Source organism: Anneissia japonica, unplaced genomic scaffold, assembly GCF_011630105.1.
Source record: "Anneissia japonica isolate Jap-2015-1 unplaced genomic scaffold, ASM1163010v1 scaffold288300_len60437_cov172, whole genome shotgun sequence".
Lineage (NCBI taxonomy): Eukaryota > Metazoa > Echinodermata > Crinoidea > Comatulida > Comatulidae > Anneissia > Anneissia japonica.
In genome coordinates, this window is record NW_022694439.1 from 18407 (window position 1) to 37234 (window position 18828).

At 33.9% G+C, this 18828-nt stretch overlaps 3 protein-coding genes across 3 annotated transcripts in view; 2 read left to right on the forward strand and 1 right to left on the reverse strand.

The window, feature by feature from the left end:
* The window catches only part of LOC117101056 (putative ferric-chelate reductase 1), a gene marked incomplete in the record, with an annotated part of 7048 nt that extends 6825 nt beyond the window's left edge, over positions 1-223 (forward strand). The window contains 1 exon segment of the mRNA XM_033240920.1: positions 115-223. Coding sequence (XP_033096811.1) covers positions 115-223 — 109 coding nt within the window.
* Positions 224-2860: 2637 nt separating this feature from the next.
* On the forward strand, positions 2861-15240 carry LOC117101057 (putative ferric-chelate reductase 1 homolog). The gene is made up of 12 exons (XM_033240922.1): positions 2861-3025; positions 3367-3555; positions 3786-3881; positions 4808-4958; positions 6031-6144; positions 6540-6655; positions 7249-7344; positions 7683-7783; positions 9844-9902; positions 11134-11295; positions 12489-12574; positions 13325-15240. The coding sequence occupies exons 1-12, from the start codon at positions 2876-2878 to the stop codon at positions 13415-13417; spliced, it is 1413 nt and encodes a 470-aa protein (XP_033096813.1). The 5' UTR covers positions 2861-2875; the 3' UTR covers positions 13418-15240.
* LOC117101059 (protein PAXX-like) lies at positions 15241-18816 on the reverse strand. The gene is made up of 6 exons (XM_033240924.1): positions 18603-18816; positions 17193-17253; positions 16629-16872; positions 16400-16459; positions 16103-16208; positions 15241-15835 (listed from the first exon to the last, which is right to left on the reverse strand). Exons 1-6 carry the CDS (start codon positions 18755-18757, stop codon positions 15802-15804), a joined length of 660 nt encoding a protein of 219 aa, XP_033096815.1. The 5' UTR covers positions 18758-18816; the 3' UTR covers positions 15241-15801.
* Between the last annotated feature and the right edge of the window lie 12 nt (positions 18817-18828).

Below are 18828 nucleotides of genomic sequence, written 5' to 3' on the forward strand. Positions count from 1 at the left end.
TGTGTGACTTAAGTGATTTACAATTGATTTTTTGTGAATTCTGTTATATTCATCATGTTATCTTATGTTCTATCATTTTAATTCCTCAGATACATTGGATTACCATGGAAACAGCCGATGGTTGACACCTAAGAGTGTGAATCTGTTAGCTACTAATGATGTTTCAGGTGGTGCTGATCAACTTCCAACTACTAAGAATACCAATGCAGCTGATGTAAGCTAAGTAAAATCAACATAACCAGTTTAACATTTTCATTTACATCCTTGCAATGGGCCTTAAATTTCCGAAGTGTCAATGGGCTTATTCACAATTGTCAGATAGAGTTATTAAAATAGAAAATGCTTACCTTTGACAGCAAGGTATACTCCCTGTCTCTTATACACATCTAGATTACTATTAGATGCAACAAATACATAATGCTGAACCCTTCCAGCTACAACTGTTATGCATGCCTATGTTGGTGTTTTATAGTGTGTAATGCCAATGTTTTACATTATTACTCCAGTCACTGGATGAAATATTATAGAGAACACATACTAAATTCTTTAGATGATAATACATTATGTAATGATGTCCCTACTGTATGCACTATCGGCATTATAATTAAATCACTGTTCGCAGCAACAAAATGTACTAAAATTGGGACCCCTGACATTTGATTTCATGTGACTTTGAAGTGATTTACCTCTGATTTCAGGGGTCCCAAGTTGAAGAACTCCATTTGCAGGAGATTTTGTCGGGAAACTTTGGCCGCCTGCAAATACAACGCGCGTCGTGTTGCAGCCATTACTCAACTACTCATAATATCAAATACTTGACATTCAATGATCAAACACACAGTTAACTTGCTCTTGCTTTCATTTTTATTTACACAATGTAAATTAATACCATGAAATTACATAAATTCTGGAATCTACTAATCTGTACAGGAGGCCTAGTCTAATATTATACATTATTCATTTATTTACACTTAGGCCTACTACATCAATATCATTAATTACATCAATTTACTGTTCTTTTGTGGCATCTGTTAGTTTATTATTGTATTCAACAGTAGTAGTAGTAGCTCCTTTGCTGCTAAGAGAAGAGCGGAATTTGGATGCAGGAGTTCAATCATGGCAAACAAATCTGTAAACATAAAAAAGTAACGAAAATATTGTCTAAAAATGTATGTAACCTAATTTTTTTCTTATTCTTGTTAAAATATCAATAGTCTTGTCTAGGTGTACGTAGCTTGACCTCAAAAACCTTAACTGAGGTCTAGACCTAAGGTATTTTAAGGACGGTTGACCTGGCCTAGTCTGGCCCTGCTAGTGTAGGAAAAAATGGCTCGAGGTCAACATACCTTTAAATATCTTTCAACATCAGCAATTCCACCGTTCTTCACCGATATTACAGCATATATACCAACAACATGGACCTCCATGCTTTCAAACAGTATGGTATACTTTTTCCAGAGTTGAGTTCGTTGACCTCGATGGTGCGCCACCAGTGGCGAATGTACTTCTTGAATTATTGTGAATTAAAAGCACATGTATTTTGCGTTTCTTCGCTGGAGCCATGTTTTTACTTATTATTTTCGACTATTAATAATTGTGTGATTATTTTCATGGAACAGCTCGATAAAATTAACTTTATGCAAAAAGTTAGCTGTAGGCCTGTTCTATGGATCAAAGGGCATGTTGTTTATGGGGTTGTTTAGATATCAAATCACACTGCAGGCATGGTCTCAGGCCGGGCGTCAGAAGGATGGGTGCATCGACATTTTTAATTAAAAAAAAGTGTATTTTGATTCCGTGTTTTCAGCAGTTACCGTAATTAATTGCAAATGCATTATAAACAGTTATGGTAGGGAGTGGAATAAACTTATTTGTGATTGTTTACGATTGTTTTTTAACATCCTGAGTTATGTTTTTACCTAGGCCTAGGCTAAGCTGATATTCAAAATTAAATAGCCTACTCAAAATTTTCAAAAATTTACAGGAGAATTTTTTTCATGCGGTAGAAAACCGTAAGCTTACGGTAGCGCGGTAGGTCATCGCTAAAAGCGGTAGACTACTGCAAGTAGTGGTAGACTTGGGACCTCTGTGATTTACATGTGATTTAAACTGATTTACATATTATTTGCGCGTGACTTGAAGTTATTACTTCTGAGATGTGATTTTCATGTGCTTTACTTCTGATTTACATGTGACTTAGAGTGATTTACATGTGATATACACATGATTTGCATGAGACTTTAAGTGATTTACTTCTGATTTACATGTGATTTGAACTGATTTACATTTGATTTGAATGTGACTTGAATATATTTATGTGATTTACATATGATTTGAACTGATCTATGTGTGATTTGCATATGTGTTAGAGTAATTTACATGTGATATAGAGTATATATGATTTGCATCTGACTTAAAGTAAATCATGGTTAAAGTAATTTACATTTGATAATAATAATTTATTGAACTTACACTTTTGTTACAGTGGCACTCGTCAATTGACGGTGCATTCAAGACCAACAAAATTACAAAAAAGAAGTTACATTAAAAAAAAAAATACAAAAAGCACAAGCATAAAATACCCTTCTTATCATAACTTAACAATTAAACTACTTAAAGTATATAAATACAAAGCAGATACAGCAAATACAGACTTACTTTTCTGTACAGTACTATAGGCCTAAACTTACACACACACCTACTGTAGGTAAACACAATCCAATAAGAGAAATATTGAGGAAAAAAAAAAGTTTAATTCAACGTCACAACATAGCAAATCATTAAAAGAAAAGTTTATAAAAAAAAAATTCATGTGTGACTTAAGTGATTTACAATTGATTTTTTGTGAATTCTGTTATATTCATCATGTTATCTTATGTTCTATCATTTTAATTCCTCAGATACATTGGATTACCATGGAAACAGCCGATGGTTGACACCTAAGAGTGTGAATCTGTTAGCTACTAATGATGTTTCAGGTGGTGCTGATCAACTTCCAACTACTAAGAATACCAATGCAGCTGATGTAAGCTAAGTAAAATCAACATAACCAGTTTAACATTTTCATTTACATCCTTGCAATGGGCCTTAAATTTCCGAAGTGTCAATGGGCTTATTCACAATTGTCAGATAGAGTTATTAAAATAGAAAATGCTTACCTTTGACAGCAAGGTATACTCCCATGAAGCTACATAGGGAGCATCCTAAACTTGACTGACATTACCATGCTATAGACAAATGTGACACCTTCACAAAAAAGGTATATTCCTCAGACTGGATTTAAGAGACTGAATTCATAAATTGAAACCTTGTTTTACAGATTTTGATGTCACAAATGGCACTTTCTAACATACAGTCTTTTTATAGGATCCTTGTGGAACGACCCGAGGTTGCTTTCGTTCACCTGAAGATTGTTACCCTCCCTCTTCCTGCACTTTTTTTGTTGCTTGGAATCGTAATAGTGATACTGATTCCCTCATTGACTTTGAATTGAGCGTAGAGGCAGGATCTGGAGAGACGTTTGGTGCAGTCGGATTTTCTGAGAACAATAAAATGGTAAAGTCATGTAGAATTTAGGGAGCCTAGAAAAGTTATTCATTTAGTGACCAGGGACAAAATAACTTACAATAACTTTCTCTTTTTTAATCCATTACCATTTTAAAGAAGCTCTACTCAATAACAAATAATATAATAATAATAATATACTTATTTTGTTGATGGTAGAGGCTATGAATAATTATTTCAATTTAAACTTAATCTGGTTTTTTTTCTTATTTTTATTGAAGCCTGGTTCTGATGTTTATGCTTGCTTCTCGGACGGGATGCTTAAGCGTTATTTTACCGATGGATACGATCAGAACCAAGTGACAACAAGAGCAAATGTAACAAAAGCCATTTATGTTTTTCATTAAAGCCCCATTCCCGGCAAGATTTCTGTTGTTAGGAAAAATTTTTATATATGTTATAAAGATTTATAAATGTAATACGAAATTGCTAATTTAACTGAATTTAGACATTCCTAAACATGAAAAAAATGTAAAATAAGACTGAAATTTGATTTTGTGTGTATCACACAAAAAATAAATGCGGAAGGATTTTTCATGTTTGATTTTGCGATAGGTCTGCAAAGAAATTTAGTAGGCGCCGAAAACATTAGCCTATGGAAAACTGCTAGGCTAGGCCTAGCCTTACCTCGATTTAGGTTCTTTTATCACACATAAAAACGGCCGACATGATATTTTCCGTTGCTAGTATTGACACTTGTGAAATATAATATTTTATAGAAATTATTTCAAATCTGGTAAAAAAAATGATTCTGACCGAGATTTTGACAATTATAAACAAACATATCTCCGGCCTACTCGATCGATCGCAGTGTGCAAGATGCGAAATACAAAAACCAGTTTCATTAGAGAGGGTGAACTTTATTGACTGTATAAAATATACATAAAAGTGAGAGCATTCCAGCAAATGCGATATACATTTGCCTAGTAACGAAGAATTCTTCGAGAAAATGGTAATCTCCTATGAGAAATAGTCTGTATTTCTCTTTTTTTTTTATTCTTTTGCGTAAAACTAAAATTTATGCCTATATTTTTCCATTGTTTATAATAAATAGAGTAATGCATACGCATTTTTTTAAAATGAAATTTTGCCAGGAATGGGGCTTTAACTTAACGTTTTGTAATTATTATTCTATTGATTTATAGCATAATTAATTAAAAAAAAAAAACAATATGTCTAAAAAGCTAAGGTCAGGGTTTTCTTTCTTTTATTTGTAAAAATATTTTGTTTGTTCTTATTTTAGAAAGGTTTATCTAACATTATGGTGGATGCTGTTGATGGCACTATTCGTTGCATTTTCTCAAGAAACATTGACTTGGATGATGGAGATGCTGAGTTTCTTAGTCTAAATAAATCGCTGTATGTTATTGGATCCAAATCTACAAGAAATGGAGGTAAACTGAATGATAATTTTGTTTGCTAACTGAGTCAGTAAGCAAAAATTGCATTGTCAGCATCCAAGCCAAACTAAGCTTCATATTCATCGTTGTGACAGTCCACTTACTATTCAGTGAACATTCTAAGACCTGTATCAGCAACATGTATATGGTAGAAGTGATTTAGCATCAGCAGGAACGGTTTGGATTCCCAAACTCGAGGTCAGGTTTTCAATCCCTCGCTCTGCATTTCGCTTGTGTCGTTGAGAAAGACACTTTATTTGCATTGCTCCTCTCCACCCGGGAGTATAAATGGTTACCTGGTGGGGTTGCCTGCCCCTGCACTGATTACAGCAGCAACACTTACAGCAGGTGGACCCATTGACCAGGGAAAAGAAATGCGCTTTATAACCTCAAAGAAAAGGTGCATTATAAATGCCCATACCAGTACCAGTATAATTGGTCCATAATAATGTGAAATGGAATTACCCATATGATGCCCAAATGAAAGAGAATTAAGCCACTTTCATGCAAAGCTACGTTACTGCAATATTGCGGGAATATTCCCCGACATCGCCTTCTGTATGAATAGGTCAGTGCTAACCGCAGCCGCAATATTGGGGGTCACACAGCGTTCCATTTCAGACCTAGTAATATTACCGCAATATTGCTGTTACGGTGCGTTCCAACGTGTTTCTGAAACGAAGCATGTCACATTCTTGCAATATTACTCCTTAGGCGAGAATTTTTATACACTCTTCAGCGAACAGTATAAAGTCTAGCATACCACTATGACATTATTTACTGCACTCTCAGTCGGTGATGACTAAAAAGATTAACTAATGAATCTCTCTCAGCGTACGGGTTCCATTCATACAGGAAAGGTGTTATATTACAGCACTATTACTGCAATATATTGGTTGGTATGAATGGTTTATGCCAGTACTTGTAACAGTATTATTACCGCATTATTAGCAGAGCCTCTGTCCCAAATGATATCTAAATTTTCCACAGTTGATTGATTGTGATTTATTATTTATCATTTCCACAAAAGAGAAAAAAAAAAATGTTCTATCATTCAATTCCTCAGACACACTTGTTTACCATGGAAGCAACCGATGGGTGACAACAAGCGCTGTGGATTTGTTAGCTGTTGGGGCTGTGTCAGGTGACGATCAACTTCCAAAAACTAAGAAAGCCCATGGTATGTTGATTTTTTTTTATTTAGGTATAACATAGGCATAGGCTGGAGAATGCGAACGCACCCACCCAATTAGTTCCACTAAGTGAGTTAAAATACCAACAAGTTCTCGTAATCTCGAAAGCTCCGATGAGGGCAGTATAATAGAGGCAGTAGAGTACATTGGCCCTAATGGCCGCCCATATAAAAAAGATCTATTATTTAATCAGCTGAGTGTTTCTAAAGCTTCTCATGAGAGTTAAAAATAACCTTTAGGTTTTCATTGGAATAGGGATAATTACTTCCGCATTCTTAGTTTTGTTCTCCCACGCCAAAACTAGACTATGCCTCTTTATATCACTCAAATATATGTTTTGATGCATCTTTATTTCTTATGATAACTACTGTATGGTTGACAGGTATCCTTATGGTGATTGCGTGGATGTTCTTCGCAAGTACTGGTATTCTTGTCGCTCGATACATGAAAACTTTTCTCCCTGAGGAAACTCTCTGCGGTACTAAAGTTTGGTTCAATGTGAGTATACCTTAGTACCGTAAATCCTCGAATAAGTGCCGCACCAAACATGATTATTTTTGCTAGCGCCGTTCTCGATTAAGTGCCGTGGTAATAAGCAGCCCTTATTCGAGGATTTACGGTGATCAAAAATATCTAGCAAACCTAAAGAAAGAATAAGTGCAAAAGCTCCGTCAAAGTTTTTTATTATAAATAACCATATTACACAGATAGCTATTTAAAATTATATCACCTTAAACCATACAAAGGAAAGATAAGATAAATCGAAAATAAAACTATTATGTAAAATGGGAAACAAAAGTAAGAGATTTTTACATAGCATTTTTTTGTAATAAAAACTATTCTAATCAAATTAATAGTATAGTTTCACTGTTCAGCTTAAGGACAGATTTTGAATTTCAGGCATATCAAAAATTTGATGAGAATCAATGAAAACACATGCAAGTTAATCAATAAAAACACATCATCATCATCATCATCATCTTCTTCCTTTACTGTGCAGAACCTCTTCTGAGTTGGTAATGCCAGTAGCATGGATTACCACCTTAATCCTTTATCTTTCATTAATTGCCTTCCATCATTTTTTCTTGTAGATTCACCGTATCTGTATGATAAGCACATGGGTGTTGTTTGTGTCTGCATTTGTTGCCATATTTGCAGTTAAAGGAGAATTTGTTCAATCGACAAATGTAAGTATTTTATTTCTATGTAGAAATAGATAGAGAAAAGATAGAATGATCACATAAATGCCGCTGCCACCACTGGTCATTTTATAATTTGTTATTCCTGGGAATGCCTGGAAACTGTGAGCTATTGATTGAAAAATATGGTTCACAGAGCAAATGATGTTTGAGATGAATTATCATAATTTTAGAATAATGAAATCATAATATCATTTTACCATATTATTATTAATGAAAACAGTAAGGTTATATAAGAGTATAATTTGAAAAGTTGATAAAATATTTATTCACTTGGATTTTACAATTAAATCCTAATGTTTTCTAAATATTCTCATTTTTCCTAGAAAACTACATTTGCTCATGCTATCATGGGTTGTTTTGCTGTGGGATTTGGAACAATCAATCCAATAATGGCTATTTTTAGACCTCATCCTGGAACACCAAGGTAAGTCTGTCTACTACCCCATCATCCATGCCTCTATCCACCACTCCCTTCATTTTGTCTTTCAGTCATCCATCTGTCAATTTAACCATTTTTTTTTATCAGAATGGATCAACATAATTTATGTTACAAAATTATATCTTTTATTTATTGGTATCTTTATTTCAAAAACATTAAAAATCATTAAAAGAATAAATTTGTAGGCAATGGTTGAATTGCTGGTTTTATACTTAAATTAGTCATTCATTAATTCATCATTTCTTTATTTTAAATATAAATATCCATAAGGCAAAAAAGTATAAATAGTAAACTGCATATTCCTCAAAAATTAAAAAGAAAAATATATACAAATTAATATTCAGTCTACTTGTAAACACAAAGAACCATAAGGGCAAGCCCTTAAATATACATGTATTTGGCAAAAAAGAACTACACTCATGCATTGACTTCGGGTGACGAAATGACCAATCAACATTCAATTACGTACGCTGTGAGTGAGCGTATCGTTTCGCGAGCAATGTTTTGAAACACGTTTCCTGGTTACGGTGCATTATTATGCAAATTCTCGCCTGGCTAAACCCGCTAGTCTGAACGCCTGGCAAAGTTAAGCCGGGCTTAACGTTGAGTGGGGCTTTACTCAAGCCTGGCCTATCTCCAAGTCTGAACGTAGACTTACAGTGTTCTGTTGCCTAATAATAATAGGCATTTTTCGTTTTCGACTACGCGGCCAGTCTACTACGAACTAATGGACCGTGACGGCAACGTCAAGACACTGTTCACATACTACACCAAGAGCTGTTTTCGTTTTTCTAAGGCGACTACGATGACGCACCACACGTACGTAGGCCTACGGAGAGGAGTTAGTCGACCATGGTTTTATTACCAGGGAAAAACGTTCCCTTGTTTTATATTTGAAAAAAGGAATGTGAATAAAAACATTAGTCAAATACAAAAAAAAAATTTCCAGAAACACTGAGTGATGTTTCGCTGTTGGCTAGTATCTATGCCTACAGGCTAGGCCTAGCCTAGGTGTCAAAAGAGTCAGGAACCGGGAGAAGAGGCAATTTGCCAAATGCAACGATGATGTACAAATAAATGTACATAACATTTTAAAACAGAGGTATTTATATAGCAAGGCTTGATACACGACACCATGGGCGCAGATGCCCTAGCTAGCGGCACCAGATAATGTGTTTTCTCCTACCCGAAATCCACCCTCCCTGACAAGGCTAGGCTAGCCTAAGGCTAAGAGGCCCCTTTTTTCACTATCCACTGATTTACCTAATTATATGTTGTGACTATTCCGAAATTCCACATTTATTGTATGTATATAAATAGGCCTTCATAAAACATTTAATTACTCACTTGTTTTAATAATTAATTCATTATTGAACGAACAATGCTCGATCGTGGATGCGATGAAAATTGAAACCCCCAACAAAAAAGTTACCAGCAGTTTGCCAAACAATCCGGTGATCCGATTGGTCAGTATTATGGTAGTCGCCACTACGCCAAATTCAGAAATTAGGGTGGTCGCGGAAGCTGTCACAACGCCGATTTAGCCAGTAAGGTTTGTGAGCATGCGCAGATGATGTCTGTTACGCTCTATTAGTTCGTAGTAGACTGGCTGAGTAGTCAAAACGAAAAATGCCTAATAATAATTTATTAGGAAACTCCACTTTTGAAACAATGGCACAATTTACATGATAAAGGTGCATCCAAAAATTAAGTTAACATGAAATTTATGACATACAATACTAAAAACAATATAAAGATAAAAATAAAACCTATGTCTAATAATACAATGTGGCTTGTTTACAGCAGAAAAGTAGCATTCTTTGATCTTTAACAGCTACACATCACATAATTATTAGTGCCCTATGCTTTATCAACCATAGCATGGATGGAAATCACCCCAAAGAAGTGTAGTGAACACATAAACTTGTATACAATTAATATACATTGAAGTGTTGCTTTTGTTTTGATTACTAATGGAAATATTTCTCCATACCAGAACAACAGTCAATCATTTATACACTACAGGAGATTTGTTTATTTTTCAGGCGTCCATACTTCAACCATCTGCACAGGATTGTTGGCCTTTCGGGTTGGGTTTGTGCAAGTAAGATTATGTTAATTTCTTTTCATAAACACCTGCCACGACTAAACTGATTAGATATACAATGTAAACATTGATGTGTAGCTTCCTTAATAGAAGCAATGTTTACTTATTTGATAATTTAAACCTACAGTGTAAGGTGATCTCAATCAGTCAATCACTCAATTAATTAATGTTTACTTATTTGATAATTTAAACCTACAGTGTTAGGTGATCTCAATCAGTCAATCACTCAATTAATTAATGTTTACTTATTTGATAATTTAAACCTACAGTGTAAGGTGATCTTAATCAGTCAATCACTCAATTAATTTTTAAAGCACATAATTACAATGTCAGTACAGAAGCTTATGAATACTGTGATAACAAATTAATTAATTAATTAATTAATTAGTTTTAATTACATTTTATCTTTAGTACGATAATGTTACTTTTATTGTGATTTACAAGTATGTAGGCCTAAGATGTTTTAACTCTAATAAAGTTTTAATGTGTATTTTTAGATTTAGATTTAAGTACTTAATTAGTTTAAGGACACAGCCTTGCTGAATAACAACTTTCTAATTTTTGTATTAAGTCAAGTTTTACTGTGAATAAAGAATAAAATTATTATTATTATCATTACTCCATTGTACGACAGTCGTACAACCATTGTATGGCGAATCCAACTCCTCTTCCTATGAACGCTGGACGACACAGTATGCTGATTGTCGGTGGCTGTCTTAATGGATCGTTATTAAAAACGATTTTTTGGGGGCACCTTGTAGCATTGCTTTCTTTATACACTCAAAATTTTGAAGAAAATTAAAATGAACTTATCCAGACATTAATTAATATATTATTGTGAAGGTCTTGTGAGGAAAACCTCTATTATTGTTGTAATTGTTATTGTAACATAATCTCCCTCTCCCCCACCCCAACACACACATGCACACTCACTTAATTTTCTGGATTGGTCACTGTTGATTTATATTTCCAAAAATGAATTCATAGAATTATTGTTTTTGTTATTAGTATTACTGTTATTTAATTTTATTTATTTCATTTTATTTCACACCCAATCATCCATGAGCCACAATTACATCGTCTTCCAGTACTGTGCATAATCGCTATTTATAGATATTACTTGCACAACAATTATTGTTATTATTAGATGTTATTACTAAGATTGTTATAAATATGTTGTATTATAATAATTATTTACAAATTGGTATTTTTAATATTGTTGTTTCAGTAACTGCAATCGTGCTGGCGTGTGACTTCTATTTTGAATCAGCAGAGTCCATCACAGACGTCGGTGCATTTTGGATAATGTTCACGTTTCTTATTATCGCTTTCACAATAATACTGACATTCGAAATCTTCAATTTCAGAGCAAAGTGTGATACCAATCAAAGTATGCCGTTTTTACAATTAGTAATCCAATTATATAGTGTTCTTTTTATTCTCATTACTGTTATTACTTTTGCTCTTAATTATAGGGAGCTTTCGATTTGTGCGACGATGCAACGCTACAACGGAATCACTCATGCGTGACCGTCCTACCTGGTGTCCCACGTTTAGTGCATACGTAGATTTGGCCAAATTGTGTTCCAGAATCTGCTCGACGAGGTGACCTTAACGTCTCGCATGCGCAGATGACTTTTACTGACATAATTACGTTCTACCGTCGTCGAAAGCTCCCTAATATTATAGATCCCACTTATAAGCTCATCCCTTTGAATACAAAATTTTCCACCTGATGAAGTCAACCCAAAATTCAATGCAATGGAAATTCTACAATATCAGTGCCTTAAATAACATTTCTGAATGAATCAATTATGCAGGAAATTTAGCATATAAATTCTAGCTAGGCCTGTTCTGGAAATACTTAATTTCTTTTATTATTAATAATATAATTATTTTAAGGCGTAAGGCCTAGCAATGGCTAGGCCTTATTAAATTGTTCAGGCATTGCCTGAAATGATCGTTCTCAAAAGTATCGTCATATTTTTGAATTTTATTAGTGGTTTATTGTGTCATCGATCATTTGGTAACAATTAATTTTTTATTCTTAAATATAACAAAAATTGTATTATATTTATTATGAATAATGATAAATTTTACTGATAGTATCATTATTTAACAACTATGTTAATTCCTGTGTATTTAATTACCTACTGTAGTATATAATTTGTATGAAAAAAACTCATTTTTTACCTTACTCTATATGAGTATATTTTACCAGCCTGTTAGTGGCAATGATTCGCTGTTGGTCTGATGAAATGAAATAAATAAATAAATAAATGTGTGCTAAATTACTCATTATATTAATAGGCAACATGACAAAGATCTATTGAGTACTATTTTAGACCTACTGTAATTTGAAGGTATTGTACATAACTTTTTGTTTTCTGTTAATGTTGTGAATGGGAATGATGTTTGCCCCACCTGACACGTTATCGTACTAAATGTTCAGTATGTTCCCAAATGCTTGCGAGAAAAAAAAAGCAAGCATTTGGGAATGTACTGAACATTCAGTACGGGAACACATCAGGTATTGGAATGTTTACGAGTTATTGTATTCTGATTCTAATTATTATTACACAGAAGCAAATCAGCCTGATGGCGTTGCAATGCAGCCTGTGGATGGAAATAAAGTCACCGTCGCTGCTCCTACAACGTCAGGCAACTCAGTAAGTAATTGGTTGCAAATTAAGCCCTGTGCAGACTATCAAAAAACTGTTGTATGCCCATATATAGTCATAGGCACATGATGTGATGTCATCATGACCATATTTAGGCATGTCACATGGTGTTAAAAGTATCTGTGATGAAGTATTGAAAAATCCTAAAAATTTAATAAAAAATAATATTTGCTCATTTAAAACAATCAATTATGTATGTACTACTTCTAGTGACACATGAATCAAAACAATTCAACTAGATATGCACATTTAGCTACTGGGTGGTACAAACAAGTATCCAAGCTCAGACTAGAACACTGACATTTAAATTGGAATCATTAGCCCTACTGCTGTGCCACCTGCCTATGTATAATGCCTCTTTCGCATTAATAACTGCACCCTTCTGCAAAGGGGTACACAGCACTGGTGGTGATGTTTTTAACTCTGGTCATGGGATCCATAAATTGACAGACCAGCACAAAATGTAGTCTTTCCATCCCTGGAAATTATTTCAAGTCATACTGCAATTTAATTTGCACAGACTATTATTATTCAATGGTACAACATTGTACCCATTTGTACTCCTAAGAGTGGAGACAAATGTGTGTAAATTGCCCACAGGTGCAAGTGAACCGTCTGAACCCCCGACCGCAAGGCGAGTTCAAACCACAGCCTCTCCTCAGAAAATTTCCAAGTTAACTATGTTTAATTTCACTTGTATTCACTTTTTAATTGTACATTTCTTTTTCTTTGATTTAGTGTGAAAGATGGAGGACCCTCATCTTCGGCTGTTCCTTCCTTTGTATTTTTATCCTGACTGTTGTTATGATATCCGAAATTGCCAAAGTGTGATCTGAATGAGATGCAATTGCTCAATTACATTGGGAGGAGGGTGGGGTAATTGGGCAAGAGTTGGGTAATTTGGCGGGGGTAATAGATAATGTGTACAAAGGTTATGGATGGCCATTGTGTAATTGTATGGTATTTGTTTATTAGGTTGTAGCTATTCTGTGTTTTGTATTACTGTACAACCACATTCCCACCCAACTCCTCGTTAGTTGCTTCATGTTCCACTATTTAATTATTTGTATGGCACTCTTGTACTAATTTAACCATTTAAAAATGTAATGGTTATGCTAAACAAACTGGCAACATCATTAACAATTTACCACATTGCATTTGGGTGAATTTTTAATATAAATGAATTTAGTTTTCCACTACCATGCCTCCCTCTCAAGCCTAACTTGTGTACAGAGTATTACGATGTGGTGTATACTAATAAAGATAAAGTGTTGGAAGGTTAAGTTCGAAAATTATGTTAGTAGATGAGGGGGAACTCGGCCTTATCAAACATTTGAATAGTGTTGCTCTGTAACGAAGGGGTTGTTATGTGGTATTGTGACGTTAGCTACGTAATACTGTATATGCATAATACCGTGGCTCTCTCCTTGGTCTGATCTACTGTAACTCGTGTAGGTCATAACATGACATTTGAGTACACTAGAGCCACAGGCCACAACCAATGCCTTAGTATGCAGTGACTACCAAATCATTTCTCCCAGAATGCATTGCAGTACTAACAAAAAATTAATGGGTGAAAAGGTTCCATCTTTAAGTAGCAAGAAAGTAGAATGAAGTAATTGATTTAAAATCATTACCATTTTTTGTTAGTAATAAAATTTATTTATTTTGATCTTTATATTTTAAACTAATTTAATCAGGATACATTTTTTAGGCATATGGTAATACTGTAGCTTTTTTTTTAACGATGATCTTGCGCACAATACGACTATAAAATGAAAACTTATAATAGGGATGAATTTAAATTTGTACATCTGTCAGTTTTTGTTACCAAAGACACCAGATCCATCCATTTATATTGTTGAAAATTCTTGATAATACAGTACATTATATTATTATGCACAATACTAGGATAGCTTAGCAAGAAAGTGGAGTTATAGAAAAGACGCTCACCTTTTACTCACCGGGTCAAAATGCACAACATTTGACCTCATGAAGCAATCCAAGCCATAAAGAAACATATAAAGCCGGGCACTCACTGTTATATTGAGTTGGAATTGATAAAAAAAAACTTGCTTCGTTTTTGTGTTTATGTTCATGCTTACACAACCAGACTCAACGTGTTGAAGGTATTGCGCCACTACTGTCATATTCTACTATAACATTGTACTTAGTCTGTTGAATGTTTCTAAATCACTTGATATATTTATATGTATTTATATTTGATTAGTATTTGATAAACTCAGGTTAGAACAAGCCTGTGTTTATCTGGCCATTTTTGAATTGAATTTAATTCCAGTGCCTTAGAATCTTCATAATACTATTGTTAGGAAACATTCACTTTTAAATGTCATTGAGGAGACTCAATGCTTCAAACGCTTTATAATTGTACACAATTGAAAATGATATTTTATAGGAAAATTGTATAATTAATAGTGTATTTGCAAATTGTAAATGATATTCAGTATTTTGGTATAATATATTACATAATGAATAATTATATATTATGGGTAAAATCTAATCCAATTGTCTTTAAAACAGTTTTATAGAATATTATTGTTGTTGCACTTTTAATATATAATCAATTATTTGATACTCATTATTTATATATTATTTTCACATACTACACTGAACTAATAAATCTAATGACACAATTTAGAAGCTCTGTAATTTTTATTGATGTGTGGTGGAGGGGATGTGTGTATTATTGGTTTACACATTGTTATTCATAGATTACTACAGCGTTCCACAAACTTTTAGACTGACGACCCAATACCAAAATAAGTGTGATTAAATTTTAATTATTAATAAAACTTTGCTTTATACGGTGGACAATAACACTGAACATTCTAAAAAATACCATATATTTTCATGTATATGAATATCGATAGTAATGATAATCAGGGAGCTAGCTCATTTTTAAAATTATTTCTGTCAAATTCATGACTCGCTACAATATTTTGGCGACCCACAATTTGCGGAATGTTGGATTATTGTATTGAACTTAAAATAACATCATGACATTGCTTTTGCTTCACTTCCGTCATACACATCAAAATGAAGTTACACTATGATTTTTCTTCATGTTCATACATTCAATTCAAAAATATTATATAAGTATTCTATAAAATGGGAATTTATAATACAATTGATTTGAAAGTGTTACCCCCTTGTCTGCATCAACCATACTAACCCTCTTTCACTGAAATTCTCAACTAATCAAATTCAACACCTTTTGGCAATTTCCTCCTGAAAATGGATCACAAAGCAAAGCAAATTATTTTTAAAATAAAAATTATTTAAAATTCAATTGTAATAGATAGCAAATTACATGTTGAAACTACCCTTTGGCGTGCATCACACAAAATGGCATGTTATTACTCTAATACTCTTTTAATTAGGAATTACCAACTATGGCAGGAATTTTATTTTTGGAATTTTTAGGATTTGTACGTATATTATATAGCAAAAATCTTTAAATAAAAATATTTAGAAGCAAATAGAAAAGTGTCTGACCGTTTACTATTGGGGTTAACAAGACTTCTGCCTGGATCCTTTGGAGGTTTATTCAGAGGTGCTACTCGTTTTGTATCCAAATCTGGAACTTGGTATCCACTCCCATCTTCAAAAGTAACATAAATAATATATATATTAAATGTCAGTAATAGCAAAAATAAGGTACAGCATAAACATTGATAAATAATATTATAAATACCTACTTCAAATGCCAATCTGAATGGGTTCTTATAACATGGGGCCTAATTTCAAAATTTCAGTCATAATCCACACATTCTTTTAAGATTCTTGCCTTACCTGGGAATATTTTGGAGGAGTAGCCTTGTTTCTTCATTTTCTCTCTTTCCTTTTTCAAATCTAAAAGAAGGGAAAAACAATTACAATTAACAAAAAATTAATTGACACAAATCAACATATGTATTGGTTTCATTATGGAGGTATAAATATATGTTCATTACTTTCTTGCTTGTACTTTAGGTAAATAAATATACTGTAAATACTGTACTTTTAAAAATATTTAATCAACCTGTAATTTCTTGCTCCAATTTCTCCATTCCAGCTGCTAAGTAAAATAAAATGTCCCGCAAATCAGACTTTCGTTTGCTTACAGTAGCTTCGGTTAATTCGTAGCATAGGCATTTTGTTCCATTTCCTATCGTTACTAGGACAACCTCTGGTTGTTGCTTAGTTACTGTCAATTTATTCAAATCATAGGCTGCTTTCAGTTGGCTAAAATATTCTTCGTAGTTAGAAAACCCTGAATCATCTCTCTGATAAAAAGTATTAGAAACAAATTTGGAGCAATGCACACATATGGAGCATAAAAAAATGATATGAATACTAATAACAAACTTAGAATAGTTTTTTGGGGACCAATCACAATAAAATATATTTTTTTTGTATACAAAAGGGTATCCCCTCCTCTTCCATTAAAAAAATATAATATAGTAGAGTAGGTTAAATCATTGTTTTCTTATATTAGTGTACAAGGTATCTAATTCACAACCTCTACTTCCCAACTCCCACCCCCACATAATGTACAAAAATTACTATCACTGGAACAAATGACAACTGATATATTGGAACTTACATGTGAGCCAAGTTTAGATAGATCAAAGTTTTGTTGCCATAATTCAATACCATTTGTTACACTGAAAGAGATTGAAAAAGAAATACACAGATTGTTTATTCAATTCATAATGGCAGCAAAAGAAAGAAAGAGTGGAGTATGATACTAAAAAAAATCCTTGGTAGGTCTCATAGGAAAAGTTGTTATGACTTACTATGGTCCAAATGGTGCTTTTGGACCACAATACAGTATTAGGGATTAGCAATCAAAATAACATTATTTGGATAGGCAAATTATTATTTAAATTTTTAAAATTACCCCTGCCACACGCTGGCGCCACCACTGCTAGGGCCTAGGTTGCTACATCACATACATTGGTTGGGACTTGTTGAACAGTGTGTACCTACAGTACTCTATGTTTGAGTCATTGGTACAGTATTTTGTTATTGCCATTGTTCATGTTTCAGGCTCGACTTTTGCACCCTTCCCTAGCCTAGATAACCAGTGTAGGATGGGTTTACACACAAACCAGTTCTGCCGTGATGTATTTTCCACAGAGGGAAGGTGTCTGGGAAGAATGAAAACTTCCTTAATGTTGTACAGGTTTTGGGTATAATTAAATGAGTCTCTTGTCCCGGTACATCATGGTGACGTATCCAATCACTTTTGCAGATAGTCCCAGCCAAACTGCATAAGCATGTTTGTTAAGCAGGATAATCTTAATAAGTGTTTATTCCATGTTTCCAAGACAATTATCTTGGAAACTCGGAATTTCAAATTTATTTAGGCTACAGTACCTGATTTATAATTCGATATAGTGCATCCAATCTGATGTGCAAAAAGCTCAAAGCTGGAGTGACTTTACTACAGTACTGTACTGTATATCGCGATAGAATATTTTTTAGTTGCTACGGTAAGCCAAGTACTATGTTATGATGAACACACAATGCACACAGCGAACCTGACTATTCTCGCTCTACTACGGCGCTGGTTAACATGAATGAAGCCTACTAGGCTAGACCGTCCTTAGTTATGCAAGGCCTAGAAAGTCATATGGTTATGATATAACAAGGCAAGGTGATTGACCTATATTATAAAAGTAGGCCTACTGAAAAAATAAGGCAACGCTGAAATTTAAAAAAAAATGTTTACAATATTTCTTTAGCCTGGTGTTGGCTAACTCATCATGCCCATGCCAACTTGTATCCATTTTTGTTCAGGAAATAATGACTCCTTCGGCTTCTATTTCTATAGTGTACACAAAATCTGACTAATAATTGCTGCCTAGCTCTAAGCCTAGAGAGCGGAACATAGCCTGTCTCTGCGTCTGCCAAAGCTAGGCTAGCTAGCCTACAGTAAGCCCTCCTTGTCAGGCCAGCCAGGGAGGGTCCAGCAGGACCAGGTAGGGCCTAGGCTAGGCTAGCTACTTACTGAAAAACCCAATCAGACTGCGTTGTCGTAGTAAAACATAAATACTTTACTCCCTCTGAGACAATAGTTGATTGGAGATTTGACGCCTTATTTGCTTCGGCTATATCTTTCGCTGATTCCATTTTAGAAAGTTTACAGACAAAATGAATGTTCATTCACGTTCGGTACATACAGGGATAATTTTATTTTTATTTTGTATGAGCCCCCTCTACGGTCTTATTTCTTT